Here is a 17,522-nt window from a genome sequence, read left to right on the forward strand (position 1 = left end):
TAGGATATTCTCACTAGCTATGGGTTTCATATACTGTGAATGGAAAAATGGACACTGAGGTGTTCTGCAGAGAAGGACAATAAAGAACTCTGGTCTCAACTTAGACTATAAATGGTACTTAGACTATAGTGCATGCTTCTATTTTTTAAAAATGTTTCTAAGAAATATATGCAAATTTTAACTGGCGTTGCTATTATATGGCACTTTTTCTTTACAATGACGGTATATGAAACAGAAAACTTTTTTCTTTCATGTTCCCATTCTGAACAGGCAAGGGAAAAACATCTATGACATATAATACAAAACTTCTACATTTAGATGCAACAGATACACAATCATGCCAGAGTCAAAAGTGATTGGTTAAAAATATTGTTCTACAAATGACAGTATTTAAAATATTCTGCATGCATTATTTCTTCATTGTGATCCTCAGAGAGAAGACAGACTTCTCTCTGATGCTTTGTCTTCTTATTTTCAAATGCATTAGTCTCTAAAATGAAAGCAGACAACTGACAAGACAAAAATGTATTCTCGATGTTTTCAATACATTAATATGAAACAATCAAACCTGCACTAAAGCACTGATGTTTTGAAATCACTACCTTTAAACTTGCATTAGATTACCAAATATTACTATTTTTCACCTTGAAAAAAGTGCAAGGTGAAAACTGTTTTGTAGACATAGAAAATTTAAAAGCTTACAGTGAGTTTTCTGATGTGTCACATCTCTTTGTCATTTAACAGGCCACTCATCTTTTATTCTCTGCACAAGGAAGAGTCAGCAGTACATTCCAAAGCCACTTGTTTTCTTAGCTCACACAAGGTAAAGTGACAGATTGAGACACTTTCCCAAGAAATTAAGTGAAATACACTCACAATATAATAACATTCACCAAACAAAATTCAGAAGTACTTAAGAAGTTGCCAATAAGTACAGGAATATATGAAGTCAACAAGTTCAAAGATCTTGCCATTAGTGACAATGAAGAATATTCAATCCTGAAAAAGGTTAAACATGCAAGTTAAGTTTTCTTTATACTTAATAATTTCTTTACACCCATGAGACTGATGACAATCTGAGTAATCTGCGCTGCTCAAAAAGACAACATAAGAAAGCAATTCAGATTCCCACCGTTAGACTTAAGGATATTCTAAGGTTGGAGTTTGCATCTATTCAAAGTTTGGATCCAGTCATGTCTTCTTATCTTGCCTTGTACTTTCCATTCCTTTCCCTTTCTCAAATGATACCATTCATTCAACTTGTACCATTTCCAGAATAATACATAAAGAGAGTAGCTGCCAGAATTTGTTCATTTAGAGTCCCCACCCCATACAGAATTATCTATTAGGAAATTGTTAAATTTTCTGAAATTTGTATTTATTTCTGAAAGACTGAGAACTCACTTAGAAACAGTGCTGACCAAGAATGTACTCTTAACTGTACCAACACATTGAAAAAGTACTATTCATGCCATTGTTCTGAAATGAACTCCCCAAATGAGGTGATAGAACCGGGAAGTTAGCAACGCATTTTCTCTAATAGCTTTAGGGTTTTTTCTTCTACTTTTCTCCCTTCTGACAGCAAATATTGCATGTTTTCCTGTAATATAATTTTTCATTTGGCCCAGAAGAAAATAAACATTTTAGATCATACTGCTGGAGTTTCCAGCAGGCATTTTATGAGCAGGAATTTTCTCTTTGTCTTGACATTGGCATTCAAGATTAGTTCCATTTTTTCTTCCTAATTAGCTTTTTCAAAGACAATTGTATATTTGAAACAAACAGAATACTTTCCCTCAGGGCATCAGAAACTTAATCTCTCCAATTTTCTTTCAATGGACATTGAAAACAAAGCAGTGTATTGTAACTCAGCAGAGAATTAAGAGCTATGTGATGTAAAAAATGGAAAAAGCCCTACATAATCAAATTCAACATAGACAGTAATAAAAATACAGTAACAAAAAATTCTTTAAACCACCTTGTTAATACCTGACAGAACTGCCTGGTCATATTAAAGTCTATTTGCCTTTCAAAGAATGTTAAGACATTAAATTTACACAAAATTGAGGATTTGTATATTCACAACGACAGTGAGTGAGTAGCATGAAATCATTTGGAATATCTTAAATAATTTGAGGACTTTCCAATCACTTTATTCAGTCGTCTTCTTTGTGACTAAAAGCTATTTTCTTCAGCTTTGATCATTGTAAAAAGATATAGTCCTTCACAGAACCCTTTATTCTCCTGATGTCTAAAACAAAACAATCAATAATGCCAAGTATACAATTGCAAGATTACGATGATAAACTGCATGGCTGTTAATGACTTCTTAGATGGAAGTCAATAAAAAGTACTGTTGTAAGAGCAGCTTTTGGATTCTCATCAACAAGTGACCAAGAAAATAATTGCAGATCTTTATTCAAAAATTCTGAAGAATTTAATTAAAAATAATCGTCTTTGTAGTGTATTGCACATGACCAATATAGCCTACATGAAAAAGGGCACTACAGGTTTTTTTTAGGACTGCTAAAATACAGACTTTCAGACATAGCACAAACTAATTTCTACCACATTCTGTTTATAAATACTCTGTGTATATACATGGGTACACAGGTGTGTGTATTGTGTACATATACATCTGTACATAGATTACAGAGCATCTTAAAAGTGAGTATGCATCTCACTCCTGCGTAGATTCCAACTTCAGCTCTGCCTCTTAAGAGTTCAGAAAGGTACTTACTGATGTGTAGAGGAAACCTTCTCCATTTAGGGCTATATACAACCCAGTCTTTACACCCTGGATAGCAACAACTCGAAGCCCCACTGGTATAAGGTTGAATAACGCTGTAAAGAAAAACAAGACCAGATATGAATATACTACGGTTATTACAATATTCTAATAAACATAATTAGTAAAATGAAAGAAAAATACTTCCTGGATAAGTTTTTTTTCTGATTTTAAGATTAAACTAATTGGAAAATCTTTCTTCTAGTCCAGTTAAACCTTACAATTAAAGTGAAAGTATCTATCTAGCAATAAGTTCTTAAATAGTTCAGTATTTGGCACAAGTGTTAGCTAGCAAAAACAAAGAACGTTGGACTGGACAGTAATCATTTACAAAGCACCACAGATACAAACATCTCAGGCAACCTGAAAAGAGTCAAAGAGCCCAACAGTTTCCTCATCAATACAGACTTATTATTAATGAATCTCACAATTATTAATCTCACAAGTAATACTTGTGAGATACCCTGCAGAAAACATACCACTCTCTGGCAAGTAGCTTTCTGTTTTCTTAGGCATTTTTCTGGTTTTGGATTAAGATGTGTTCTCATTAAGGATTTCTTTCAAGGAGTCTGTCATTTCAAATATAGATTTTTTTTTTTTACATTTGTGAATGATTTATTTGATACAAGCAGTAATACACAGGCCTCAGGTAAAGGCAGAGGCTTATCCTAGTTCAGAAAAGCACAGAAATATATGCTTAACTCTAAATGTCCATAAATGCTATTAAGTGGAATATAGAGAATGCTGAAAGATTGTAATTTTGCAAAACACTATTTTCCACCACCTAATAGCAGATACCCTAGCAATTGTATATACCTCTGTAATAACCAAAATAGCCATAGGTTTGATTAGTATCTGAAAAAGACCAGTCTCACCACAGAACAACAAAAGAAAAAGTGATGTAAGTAGGAGACACAGACCAATTCTGAAAATTATGCCAGCATACATCTACGCTAAGAAGTTTAACGACTTGTATTAGGAAATTAGAAGTAAACCACAGATCAGTCTTGGAAGAAAAGACCTGGATAAGCTAAGGGGTTTTCCACTATGGATGAGTCAAGAATTCTCAAGTCCTTGGATGAAAACCAAAAGCATAATCTGGGTGTTCAATGTATGCAGCGAGGACCACAGTTTCACCAAACCATGGCTCAGGAACATAGCAACACCTACAGTAAGTTCCTCAAAATTTAGGAAGGATATTCATAGGTATAACCAGAAAGTATACCCTATAAGGCCATCTGTAATTAGAATGCTGGGGTAAAGCCCAAATGAAGAGAAAAAAAGTCATATAATTGTAGTGGATAAGTACATTTTCTCAAGGTATGAAAACTCCTGGATGGTTAAAGAACACAAAGTCACAGAACATTTATGATGAAGATAATAAAATCTTTATAACAGACTAAAAAAAAACAGAGGTTGACTACTAGAATTTAAAGATAGAAGTGGATGGGAAAAAAAAGCAAATCTTTCCTTTAATATTGTAATACAGAAAAAGAATATGTAAAGTAAGATCTTTTTAAGAATGCACAAAGCCAGTATCAAGCTAGGAATTGTAGCAGAGCACTTCCTACAGCTGTAGAAAGAAAAATATATTTAAAAGAGCTCTGGGAGAACAGAAAAATTTATGGTTTACAAAGAACAGAAGAGATGACATCAGACAAGAATTAGTATAAATATATAGCATTTTGATTTCTGTAGTTTTCAAAAGTCTCTGTCATGCTAGGAACTTAATGGGTTGTCCACTAGAACAATAAATACAAGATTCCCTCTCTAAACTTTAGAAGATAAATGTAAGCCAGTGAAATATGGCACTCACAGACACGATATCCTTAAGTGTATAGGCTAAACACTGCATGACTTGAGGGCTTTCAAATATTCAACAGAATTTAGAAGTCAAAAAAACCTGATCAATCATAACCCTCAAACGGAACAATGTCAAAACTAGCGAAACCACTATCATCACTGGTGGAAGGGGAGTCTGTCACAGCAAAACTAGGTGTCAGACGACAGTTAATTTTGTTTCTTTCTAGAAGAAAAGAAATTCCAGGAGGAAACTTGGATATGAACGCCATGCTAGAAACTGGGCAGCAACAATTCAGGGACAACAGGAAGGAAAAACAAACAATACTTGGATAAACAAAAGAGGTGAACACAAAAGACAGTCAGCTATGCAAAACTGCTAATGAAAAATAACTCCAAATCACAGTGGTTCAGTGAAAACTTCTGGACATCATCTGCTGTATTACCGATAAAAACAAAGTAGTAAAGCTAGAAAAAAACTCTGCCATTGGAGGAGAATTAGAGGCCTGTAACATGACAGTGTTTTATGCAACCTATAAAATTACTAGAGTAGCTTATAGTTGCTGGTGAAGTTAGAAAGCACTGAAAGGAATATATAACGTATTTTTTACTGCCACCAAATTTTAATTGGAGATTTTCAGAGCTCCTGTAATTAGTAGAAGACCATAAAATTTTAGAGTGGGATCTGAAATGCTGTAATTCTGCACATACAGAATATTCTGTAACTTCCACAACATTTTTCAGACTTGGGTAAAACTAGAGAGGCCAGTCTATGTCCAACTACTGATTGATAAATGCTCAGCAATATGCATCATACTGAGGTCTGCAAAACAAGCCCTACTAAGGCACTGCATGTGGGGTTTATGTGTTTTGAAGCCAGCTGAAGGAAATTCAATTTCCTCCAGAACCTGACTATGCAATACTCATTACTGAGCAGAACTTCTGTGCCCAATTACATGCTTCAAACCTTACTAGGATTCACTTATGCTATACCCCCCACTCTAAAAACAACTGGCCTTGAGAAAAGCAGAAAGCCTTAAAGAGTTTGCTGGTGTTTCAGGTCTGCACAGCCAAAGCTATGCCCTTAGCTGAGGTGGGTGTGAAAAGGAACCATATCCCCAGCTTCTCTCTATCGTTAAGACAATGATTCAAACAAAAAGCTAAGTGGAGAGTGAGGTCCCCGAATATCTTTATGTTCCTAAACCTTGCCCTGTGATTCCACAGACAAGTTGAGAGACAGAGCACCCTGAAACACTCCAGGAAATAAAATTTTGCCAGATGCTCAGAGCTCCCATGCTTCACAAAAGTATAAAGACTGGCAAATAAGGTGTGGGAAGACCTGGGAAATTAAGTGAATCAATCATCAAAAATGTTGAAAGTAAAACCTTTTCTCCTTGTCAGCACTGAACCTGTGCATGCTCCCTTAGCTCTGCTTCATATTTCATCTAAACCATGACAGTAGAGCTCTTCTTTTTTTGTAAGCCCACAAGTCTACTACCACCACACACAAGATCAGAAACTGGGAAGGTATTTAGCAGGAAGAACTTTCTTGAAAAAGGTTATTGTTTTACACATCATGGATGGGATTTGCAGAAACAATTTGAGATGGATTCTAATCCTCCAAAAGTTTTAGCCAAAGTTAAAGTCTGCTTTTTGATAACTAATAATTCCTTCCTTGAGCAGAACACAAACCCATTTCTTTTTTCCTTTTTATATGCAACATCACCACAATCTACTAACTTGAAATCTGAAATGCCTGAAATCAGATAGTATCACATCCTTGTGAAAGTCTATTTAGGTATGACTGACTACATGAAAATTGCCATTAAAGATTACTGTTTTTCTCACGAAGCGTGCTAGAGACCAATTGCTTAAGGCTTATAAACTTACTACCTGTTCTTCTTGTGCATTGTTGTAGTGCCAGTTAACAAGACTTCTCACAGCCCCAAATCTGCAATCAGATCAAGGCTACTATTTCTTTATTTCCATTTGCAGGTCTATAGGCAAAAATCACAACTCCATCAGTACATCTTTTATACTGTCAGTGAGTGTAGGGAGGTTGGTATTCAGAGATCCATCCATCCATTTCTTATGGAACAAACCCATTCTACTGCCTGATGTTACACAAGACATAATCAACATATACTTCTTTGTATGACTGAACACAGTCTAGACTGATCCTGTCACACTAAGATTATACTGGTGGGAGAAACAGGCTTACCTAACTCCCAAAGGTGATGCAAAAAGATGATTAAATGCCTGTGTAATTCTTTGAGGACAAACTCAGTACGAAATAGTGCAAAAATCAGACTGTAAATATTTCAGTACAGAAATCCAAATTTTACATTCAATAATTCAAATTTAACAGCATTGCAGGTGTTATCTTTTAACCTTCATGTGCTTCATTTCTGTCTAATTTTTTCCTTTACCTTACAAGGGTATATACAAGTTAATACCTCCATATTCAATTTGGAAGATATAAACAGACATTTAGGATCCCACATTAAAAGATTAAATTAAAGGAATGTTTAATAGTTGCATGATTTCTTGAATGGTAACTCAAACAGGTACCAATTGCCATGAAGTAAAGCATGTTGTTGCATAATTACGGAAGAGATGTGCACAGCACAGACAAATCACGGTTTCTTGGGTAATACTCACTTTGGCATATATTACTTTCAGAAATAAGGTTGAAAATGAGTAATGATCTTTTAATCTGTTTTTTACATGATTGTAATTTCACAAGGGGCACAAATAGCAACATTCAAGTGTTAAAATAGGTTTATCACTCATCAAGAAAAGTACTTAATTTATGTTGATTTTTTTCAGAGAATGTTGACTGAGATACACTCTTCTGGTGAATCAAAATAAGCCTTAGGGCTAAGAGATTTAGGATTTCAATGGCAGAAATAAAAGAATCAGAACTGCCTGTTTCTCAAATCAATTACTTTTCCTGCTAAACCTACCTTTCATTCATAAGATAAAGCCTTGAAAGTAGACAAAAGCCTGAAAATGAGCCATTTTGTGTGGGAAGGGAGATGAGAGGAATGTAACGCTTGTTATCACAAGCACAAAATGGAAATCTCTCCTATTTCCTTACAGTTTATATGTAGTACCTTGTTTTTCTTAATGAATAATGAAAAGGCCCATGAACAATACTGAAGCAAGTTTCTTTTGCACCAAGTAATGCTCAGAACTGCTGTAAAATCCAGGAAAATTAGTGATAGAGAGATAGAGAGAGGGATAGCTACACTGAGTAGATCCTCAGTAACCAAGCCCACAGCTTTAAGCAGTCAGTCATACTTTCACTACAACCAAATGACAGAAACAAAGCAGAGACTCTAAGGCATTAGAGGAAGGAAAAAGAGAAGCCAACTAAAAGCAACATAATAAAGCCTCTTTCCACATGTCACTGAGAGTTTAGAAAAAAATACAGACTGTACACACAAGATGGTTTCAGGTAACAGCTCTGATATAGATCATGTGATTTAAGGAAACTCTGCACCATTAAGCAATAGGTGCATTAATTCATGCTCTGTCACAAAACACCATTAACTTAGAGAAGATATTAGAAGAATTACAATACTGAATTGAAATCCATCAGTCTATTTAGGTTGAGCTCTAATAGCATGGCCATCAACATGAGCAGACAAGGATGCAATTACAAGTAGTCACATATTTCTTCCTTTTTCATGCCAGGGTTTGTGCACAGTGACAGATTAAAAATCTTGCCATCTATCTGCAGACTCTAGCCTTTACTCAAGGGAAAATGGCTTGCAGTACAGCAGCTGACCAAAAGCACTGATAAAAGTAACTTTTACTTCAGATAGAAGCCAAAAGTCACATTCAAGAGACTACCAAGAAGCTTTAAAGACAAACAAAAAAATGAGTGTGAACGAAACCACTAAATAGGAACAGACTCTATCTTAATCTTACTTTGTGCTATCTCTTGATAACACTATGACTCCAACTGTATAACTTGTTTACTGACATACATATAAAATGAGTACAAAATTATATATGCACTTGAGGGAATTTTAACTTCAAGCACTCTTCTAACTGTTTGACACAGAATAAATTGCAACAGCACAAAAAGTAGCAGGATGACTAAGCTTCAACCACTTTTCTTGCTGAAGACAAAAAGGAAATCACTTCTCTGTCCCTCACTACTCATTCACTCTGGATTCTCTGACGCCCAGCTACTCAGATGGTCAGTGTATGAGAAGGACTCTTTCAGAGGCTTTAGGGATAGTGAATAGTGCAGAAGACAGGTAGAAGCCTGGCAGAGACGGACACACTTTGGTCTGCATTTCCTGCATTTTTATGAAACGCAGTTTCAATGGAAAACATTCCATCAAGGTAAGAGCACTGTCTGACAGCTAATACATGTCCATCATTCACCCACGGGGCAGACTAAATAGGCAGCCTGCAAGATCCATGGTCAGAGGCAGGATTTTACCCCCCCTGGCAGCTGCTGAAATATATTTACCAGTAAGCCTCAGTCAGAAACTGTCATGATAGAAGCTCACCAAATAAAAGATCAATATACTAGGAATTCTATCCACAAGGCAATTATTGGTTTAAAGTCAAAAAGAAACTGAAAAACAATAACTAACTAACTAACTAAATAAATAAATAAAAGCAATAGGAAAAAAGGCTCATCAGAAAATGGAAGGAGAGTGGAAAGGGAAAAGAACTGAGAAAGACTGACAGCACTTAAGAAACAGACATATATTTATATATTCATGAATATACAAAATGTATCAATCTTTCCAACTATTTAGATAGCATTGATACATATACATGGGCAAAAACTAAGGTGGAGATTGTATGCTTTCCTGGCAAACACATTAATTTTACATTCTCATGGTCTAAACCATTTTTTCTAAACCATATTGTAAAACTAGACTGGTGAAGAAAAAAGTAGTGAATCATACAAGTTAAAGACAGATAGTGTTAGGGAAAAACTCTTTTTAGCCTAAAAATATTGTTGAAGTAAAATACAACATTATCTAACAGTATTTATCCAAAATATGCAACATTGCTATCTGGCATCTAGTTGAGTTTGGGCAAATCCTGTATTTCAGTATATTTATAATATAGAATATTCATTCTATAATTCAGAACAAGAATAAGAGAGATGGGAAGACAGATGGAAATCCTGGAGAGCAGGGAAGAGGTGAGAGAAAATGACATCGTATCATAGAATCATAGAATGGTAGGGGTTGGAAGGGACATTTAGAGATCATCTAGTCCAACCCCCCTGCAGAAGCAGGTTCACCTAGATCAGGTCACATAGAAACATGTCCAGGCAGGTCTTGAAGACCTCCAAGGAAGGAGACTCCACAACCCCTCTGGGCAGCCTGTGCCAGGGCTCCATCACTCTCACATAAGAAAAGAAAAAAAAAAAAAGAAAAGGAAAAAAGGAAGATTTGTAATGCTGACAACAGCAAAATGAGGAAAGTCAGGTACTATGGACTAGTTTTGAAAATATTCAAGATTAACCCAGGTCTAAGATTAAAAAAACCCACAAATTACATTAATACATTCCAAAATAGTGGCAGTTGTTACACACCTCCTCACTGAAGCTGAAAATAAGAGAGATGGGCAGAGCAAGAAGAGGGAGAGAAAAATACACACTCACACTAAAACTTCATAAAGACAAAATTTCTATAAAAAATAATAATGAGCTAGTCTGTAGAAAGTCTTAGTATCTATTACAGTACAGAAGTGAGCATGAAAGATGGACATACTGACGGAAGAAACAAGGAACAGGGAGAAGGAGGGAAACCACTTGGAAAACAAGCAGAGAAATACACATCAACATATTAATCAATTATTTTTCTCAATTCTAAAAAAGAAAAATTAGAACAATAAAAGATGATCATTCTAACTGTTAATGAAATGTGTTAAATATGACAGCTGTGCATTAACAGATAAAACAGGGACCTAACCAAAGTAGAAACATCAAATCTCTTAATTTCTATAGCCTCATTCCAACATTTTTCAGGAAACTAAAGGCTTATTTATATATGCATAATAAGAAGATAAATCCTTTATATTAAAATGCTTAACAGGCTTCGAGATCACACAGAAATGTTACTTAAATATGCCATTATCATTAAAATAAACAAAATACAAATGTTCTCTGCTAAACAGAAAAGTAAAAATCAATTGTTTCTAGATTAAGAATAGGTTTGCTTTATCATAATTTGCAGATGAAGTTATAAAACACATATATACTCATCAAATGAAATTATGGGTCAGTATCATAGGAAAAGAGACCCAAAGCCTTTTGTATGGAATATTTCTGAAAACTGTCACTGTCACAGTCCCTATACTGGCAGAAATTCTCTTAAAATCATTGGAACTCTTGCTGGTATAGGGACTGTAGGATCCTTAGCCCCAGTTCAGCAAGATACATAGGCATGTGTTTTAAGCAGGACTTGGATAGTCAGACATGCACTTATTTGCTTTGCTGAATCAGGGCCTCCATGATCAGATTTTTCAAGGAATTTTTGTTTCCATCTCTTTTTTTTTGTTGTTTCTCTGAAGATGAGAAATTTATGCTAAATAAATAGTTTTTATTAAAAAATAATTTAATAGAATTTTACCATTTTTATAAAATTAGCAGAAGACAACCATTAGTCCAAACATCTCACCCCTGAGGTCCATCGGCACTTATGCCTTCCCCTTCAGAGGGAATACATTTAGGTCAATGTCTTGCACAAGCTGTGCTGGTGGTCATTAGGCTTCGAATGGACCAAACCCTCCTCCTTTCCACAAAACACATTCAGAAACCCTCCAAAGGCATTAACACTGTGTCTGAGCATATACACTCAAGCGATGCAAACTGTGTGTGCAATTAAGACATTCCCCTGGGGCAGTCACTTACTAGAATTACTGCTGTCATCCTTGGTTCCATCGAGACTTCCATCGGGGTGCATTTGCAAGTAGTAGCCTTGCCTGCAATATAACCTGGTCACTATACCCTTGAGCTGGGGATCTGAAAGACAAACATATTTTGTCACTAGCCTCAAAACTTTTTCCAAGAGTTATCCCTACTCCTCTCACTGTAAGAGGAAGTTTGGTGAAGCAGCATTGCTGTCTTACAAGTACTACAACAGGATGGGTCCTGATGGAGAAAAATCTCACCGCAGAGTATTATTAGGCCAGGTGTGTGTCCTGTTCTCTGTCTCCAACATCCTTCATTATAATTAACATAGGTAAAACACGGGAAAAAAAGAACACCCCAAACACTCATAGCCTAAAGACTTAAGCCAGATTAAGCCCTGCCAAAAATGTTAGACTTCAGTAACAACTACAGAGTCTTATAGAAACTAATAAAACATTTACAAAACCCCCATTCATTTCATACATGTAATTTGCTATACTTCACAAGAGTTTTAAGGGCAGTTGGAGGAAAAGATCTGTTTCCTTTTACTTTCTACCGAAGTGATAAACTTATCCAGAATAATACTTTTTAACAGTCCCATCTGAAGAGTTCACCAAATATTTTACCAATCTAGAAGAAGATACAATTCTTCTGTCCTCTCCCACACCCAAGGGAATAACACTCACAGTCAGGGCAAGACAGAGGAAAATACCTGAAAAAAAGCCTTAGCAAGCTAAAAGTATATGGGAAATTCAGGTAGCTGAACAGTTAAGCTACCCTGTTTCATACTTTGCATTTATGAAAATTGGCAGGAGCTGCCAAGCCACAAGTTTATGATTCATCTCAAGGATGATGCCTTACCAAATCACAAATTAAGCTGCTGCATAATCATTTCACTGCTGAGGAAGAGGATGTTGCATCTTGAAAAGATTCACAGCACTACCTCTGTATGATATTGGTATCAATAATGTTAAACTATTAGGTCCAACTACAGGTAGCCAGTACATAAACTTGTGGGGACATTGGCATTAGAAGCATCTATGTTATATCATGCATAGCTCAATCATGAAGTAAAACCATAAAGACTTTGAGACAGTTACGTAATAAAATGAACTTGTAAGGAAGACAGAAATTATTTCCATGCAATTCTGTGGTCAGAATACAAAATCCTCCTTGAATTTGTGTACAATTGCTCTCACAGTCAATCATGCTGGGTTACTCACAGTATCATGGTATTTTCATGGTGAAAATAAGCATTAATAAACAAAACTGTATGTGTGTGGAATGCTATGAAGTTTTCTATAGAGACTCAGTTCCATGAAATGATTATGAAAATGTTAAGTTTTTCTTGAATATCCAAATTAAAAATCATAATACATTACATAAATAAACCCATCTAAATTAAAAATATACGATTAACCACAAATATAATAAAAAACCTGATACTATAAATATTAATGCTGTAAGACTTTTGGGCATGGAAATAAATAATATAAACATCTGATGACCAATATGTAAGCATATTACAACTTCTTTTTTCTTTTCTTTCTGTAGATTTCTACATCAGCAAAAGTTTCTTTGCCTTTATGTAAGAATATTCAGAAACAAATACTTACTAGATTTATAAATGGAATAAACTGTTTTCTATGACTGTACTATCACAGCCAGCTTCATCAGGCAACTTGAAAGTATTTTCATAATTTCAAAGTGAAAACTGAGTTCTGCTTACAGAGGCACTATTCCTATCATTGCATGCTTTCAATGTGCACTTCCAAATTGATTTTAAACATACTTACATTAAAATGGTACCTTAAAAGACTATTTTGAAAATATTATTAAAACTAGAGTTTTAAAAAACTATTCACAGGAAAAAATCAGTTTTGACTCTCAAAGTATCATGAATAATTGATTCTTTATCATCACTTCTAGTTCAAAGAAGTATCATGGGAAGGCAAAGTACAGTCAACTCACTCTCACAGGCTGTTTACATCTACTGCTGCAAGGGAAAAATGTGAAACTTAAAAGTGACTTTCAAAGTTGCTCTTTATACTCTTTCTATTAATTTCTCTAAATTGATAAATGAAATCTACTTTCTAACAAGGAAGTGTACAATAATTTGTTTATGTTTGTTGTGGTTTGGCCCAGCTAGCACAGCAGCACCACGACAGTCTCTCGCTCGATGCCCCCATTCACCACCACCCTCGTTAGGATGGCGGAGGCCCCAGCGAAATGGGAGTAAAAAGATAAGCAAGATTGTTGTGGATTGAGACAAGAGCAAGGAGAGCTCTTCTGGGCATAAGTTTAATGAGCTGCTTTGTTGTGGGTTCCTCCCCACAGTTGCGGCTGTGGATATTGGGTCCCTTCTTCGGGACACGGCCTCCTCCGGCCAGAATCACTGTCCCTGGCTCGGGGCCTTTAATGAAGTGAATCGCTGCCCCTGGTCCAGGGTCAGCTTTAGCAAAATAAGTCTCTGCCCCTGATGCGGGCTCATTATCAAAATGAGTCTCTACTGCTGATGAGGGGTCTTTAAATATATGAAAATAAATCTCAGCTTCAGCAGCTCTCTCCATAGAATGCAGGGGAGTCTCTGCTCCTGCACACCTCCTCCTCTCTTTCATCATTGACCTTGGAGTCTGCATGGTTGTTTCTCTCACCGTTCCTACTCCGTGCACCACCACCAGCCAGAAGAAAGAAGAAGGGGCAGAAGAAGGAAAGAAGATGGAGGAAGAGACCTCCCCTTCCGGCTTCTTCTCAAAAAAGTGATCGTGGAGGCGTCTAATTGGCTCAGCCCCAGCAGTGGGTCTGGCTCTGAGCTGGGGAGAGTTGCGAGCCACTTCTTACAGGAGCCATCTTTACAGCCCCTTCCCCCTTACCAGAAAAGGCTGTCATGTCAAACCATGACAATGTTTTCCCCAAAACTACTATTCAAATTTAGCCTGGCTTTACCAGCTATCCAAATTTATATCTGAATGAAAACAATTTGGTGGATAGCTATGCATTTCAGCTAGTATTTCAGCCTATGTGTGATGAGATGGGGTATGAATCCCCTATTTATTTATTCACTCAAGTCCAAACACAGCACAATAATACCTACTGTAACATCAGACCAAAAGATGCTAGTCACATGTTTTATCTCACTTTTATACAGTTTTAATGATTTAATTTGACAAAGAACTAAAGAAAACTGTCTTAAAACAAGGCTCTTTCACTTGAATGGCTCATTAAAAACTGCAATTTACTAGTAATGATGTGATACTAATTAATAGTTTCATTGTGTAAGCTAGAACTCTGGAGACTACAAAATGGCAAAAAAGGGTCATTTTTTACCCATGAAATGCAGCAACTGTAACTTTCCTTATAGGATCTTTTATACTCATCCTCCTAAAAATATCTTTTTCTCTCTGATGTCCCTACCTATCCTTAGAAAGATTAAAACTTTTACTCCTGACAAGTAATTTAATTATGCATTTTTACTAGTTCTTTATCATAGCATTTAGTTAATATATATCATAGCACTTCAGATCTACAAATAAAAGTAAATAACAACTAAGCCTTTTAGCTGAACTGTGCTCAAAAAACTGGGCAAACTGGACAATGAGACGTGGTATTTATTTGACCTCAGATAAAAAGCAACCCAGATTTAGTGATGTGTGAAATGACTCACTAATTTCAGAGCAAGTCATAATAAGCAATAGCAAAAAAGATTACTCCAGACAGCCCCAAGGTAAACATCTCCAAGATGAAGCAGACAATTCTGTCAGGCAAGGAATTTATCTCTTCTCCAAGCAGAAAGATAAATGATTCTTTCAGGTTCTTCTTGAGATACTTGGTCATTGAGCAGAGAAGAGAAATCCACTAGCCCCTGGATTTCTATAGCATTTTATCTACCCATTGTCAATTGATAATATTAGAACAGTCGCGTTTTCAGATGCTTTACAAATGAGTTTCACAGATCTTGACTATAGTGCCTCCTAGAAAGCAGGAGGGATCAGCAATGCCCTGAAACACCAGCGGAGAACAGATGCTGCCTGTCTGCAGGTGCACTTGATAACGTTATGTTTTTAAACTCCCACTGTAATGGTACAGGGAAACAAACCAGCAATTACTCTTTCCATTTACACCCCATGCAGGGCTTTTTATTCTCACATGGAAAAGAAAGGGAATGGTAAGACAATACAGTAAAATAATAAACCAAAACTAACAGAATGAGAGTAGATGACCTCACCAAAGTGTTGCCTGCTGTCACAATTTTATTATAGATATTTTGCTACTAGTTCTCTAAATTCCTAGCTGCCACACTGAAGCATTTGTGCAAAAAAATACAGTTTCCATTGACTTCAGGGTAAAAAAGACCTAAACCAGCAAATTTCACCATGGATCAAAACCAAAGGACAGTTCAGCATCTCCTAATGATTTTTATTGATCTTATTTTGCACCTTGACTTTTGATGTTGAACAGTTCAGCATGACAAGCCTCCAGTTCCTCACCATGGAAAGAATGATTCTGACTTGTAGTTATTAGCTGTCGCTAAAAATTCAAAGATGTTGGTACTCAGTGGACAAAGCAACAGCTTCTCAAGCCTCTCTTCCATTGCAGCCTGTGTTGACAGCAGCCACTTGCAGATTGCTTTTATTGCTTTTATTCCTTGTCAGGACATATGATTGCAGTTAGCATTCACACTCTGTCAGTAGCTTCTCTGATGTCCTCAGCAAAGGCAAAGTTTAATTAAGATGTCTTCTCTTCTCTCTCCAGCAGTGGCTACAAAATAGCTTTGACATTAACTCATAACAGGCTGAGTGTAATTCTTGCTTTATAACAATAATGACACTTTATGTTTTGAATGAAGAACAGGTTTTGTTCACAAACAGAATGGTTTTAACATCTCCTTCCCCATCTTCACAGGCTGCCAGAACAGATTTCTTTAGAAATTTTACTGGTTTAAAATAAAGAAGGGGGCAAACTCATTAAATACAGGTGTTAAAGATTTTACTTTTGTGTTCAGATGTCAATGATTTTACAATGCTAAAAGAACAATGGTGAATATGCCCATTGTATTTTAATACAATGAAAAATTAATCCCTTTGAATCCACTGGACTTTTAATTCTTAGGTTTCACCACAGAAGGGCTTTTATTGCCTGTCATAATTTACTTACTTCCTCTTTTGAGTGAAGGTACTAAATAAAAGCTGACAAAGAAACACTTAATGGTGGGTTTGACTCATATCAACTCACATTCTTATGGAGAATAAACTGCACTATGCAGTCAATTACCAGTCTGTCACAAAAAAAGAGTTACTTCATTAATCAAGAGAAAGGCAGTATTTAGAGGTACATTCTGCTCAGACAGCATAGCATCAAACTCATGTTAACAACTGGTAGCTCCAGGTCCTTCACGTTTTACTTGGCCTTTATCCTTTGTATTTCCATCATGCAGTTTCTACTTTTTTCTATTTTAGGACTAAAAATACCACTCATGCTCATCCAGAATATATCAGGCATCTTTATTTTGGTTTGGTTTGGTTTTATTTTGTTTTTTTTAATTGCATTTAAATTTTACATGTAAGATTTCTGGTGCTACATTAGTTACCATGACTTGACTGTCATTTCTTGCTCTCTCATGTTATGATCAGCATTTGTTAGGAATGTTACTCCTCATCTATTAAACTGTATTTGAAGTATCAAAACAATTTATAATCTGTATCATGATTAAACAAAGGTCTATTCCCCTAAAAGCAGTACCTTCAGATTTCCTGTGAAGTTGGGTAGCAAATTATCCACCCCAAGCACAGTGTCTCACCCACTCTAGACCTGTCTCCTAACTAGGAGTTGGTAAGGCCTGGGACACGTAAAAGACCACTTTTTCTGACTTCTCACACGAGAGTACTCTTACATTAGTGTTGTGTGGAGTTCTGGACTGGGATTCTTGCAGTCTCTCTTGCTGAAGCCACTCTACTTTGCATAATATTTAACTATCCACCATGGGTAGGATTAGAGCCCATCTGATAGACCACAGTGCAAGGCAGTCTCCAGCGCTTCACT

General features: G+C 36.0%; 1 protein-coding gene across 3 annotated transcripts in view; it reads right to left on the bottom strand.

The window, feature by feature from the left end:
* Positions 1-17,522, bottom strand: part of FGF14 (fibroblast growth factor 14) — a 394,127-nt gene that overhangs the window by 81,119 nt on the left and 295,486 nt on the right. For 2 of the 3 annotated variants that reach the window (XM_062020549.1, XM_062020550.1), the window contains exons 2-3: positions 11,484-11,594; positions 2,741-2,844 (exon numbers count right to left, since the gene is read on the bottom strand). In XM_062020549.1, the coding sequence (XP_061876533.1) occupies positions 2,741-2,844; positions 11,484-11,594 (215 nt within the window). The remainder of the gene's footprint in view (positions 1-2,740; positions 2,845-11,483; positions 11,595-17,522) is intronic. The other variant, XM_062020551.1, reaches the window with a different exon arrangement.

Source organism: Colius striatus, chromosome 1, assembly GCF_028858725.1.
Source record: "Colius striatus isolate bColStr4 chromosome 1, bColStr4.1.hap1, whole genome shotgun sequence".
Lineage (NCBI taxonomy): Eukaryota > Metazoa > Chordata > Aves > Coliiformes > Coliidae > Colius > Colius striatus.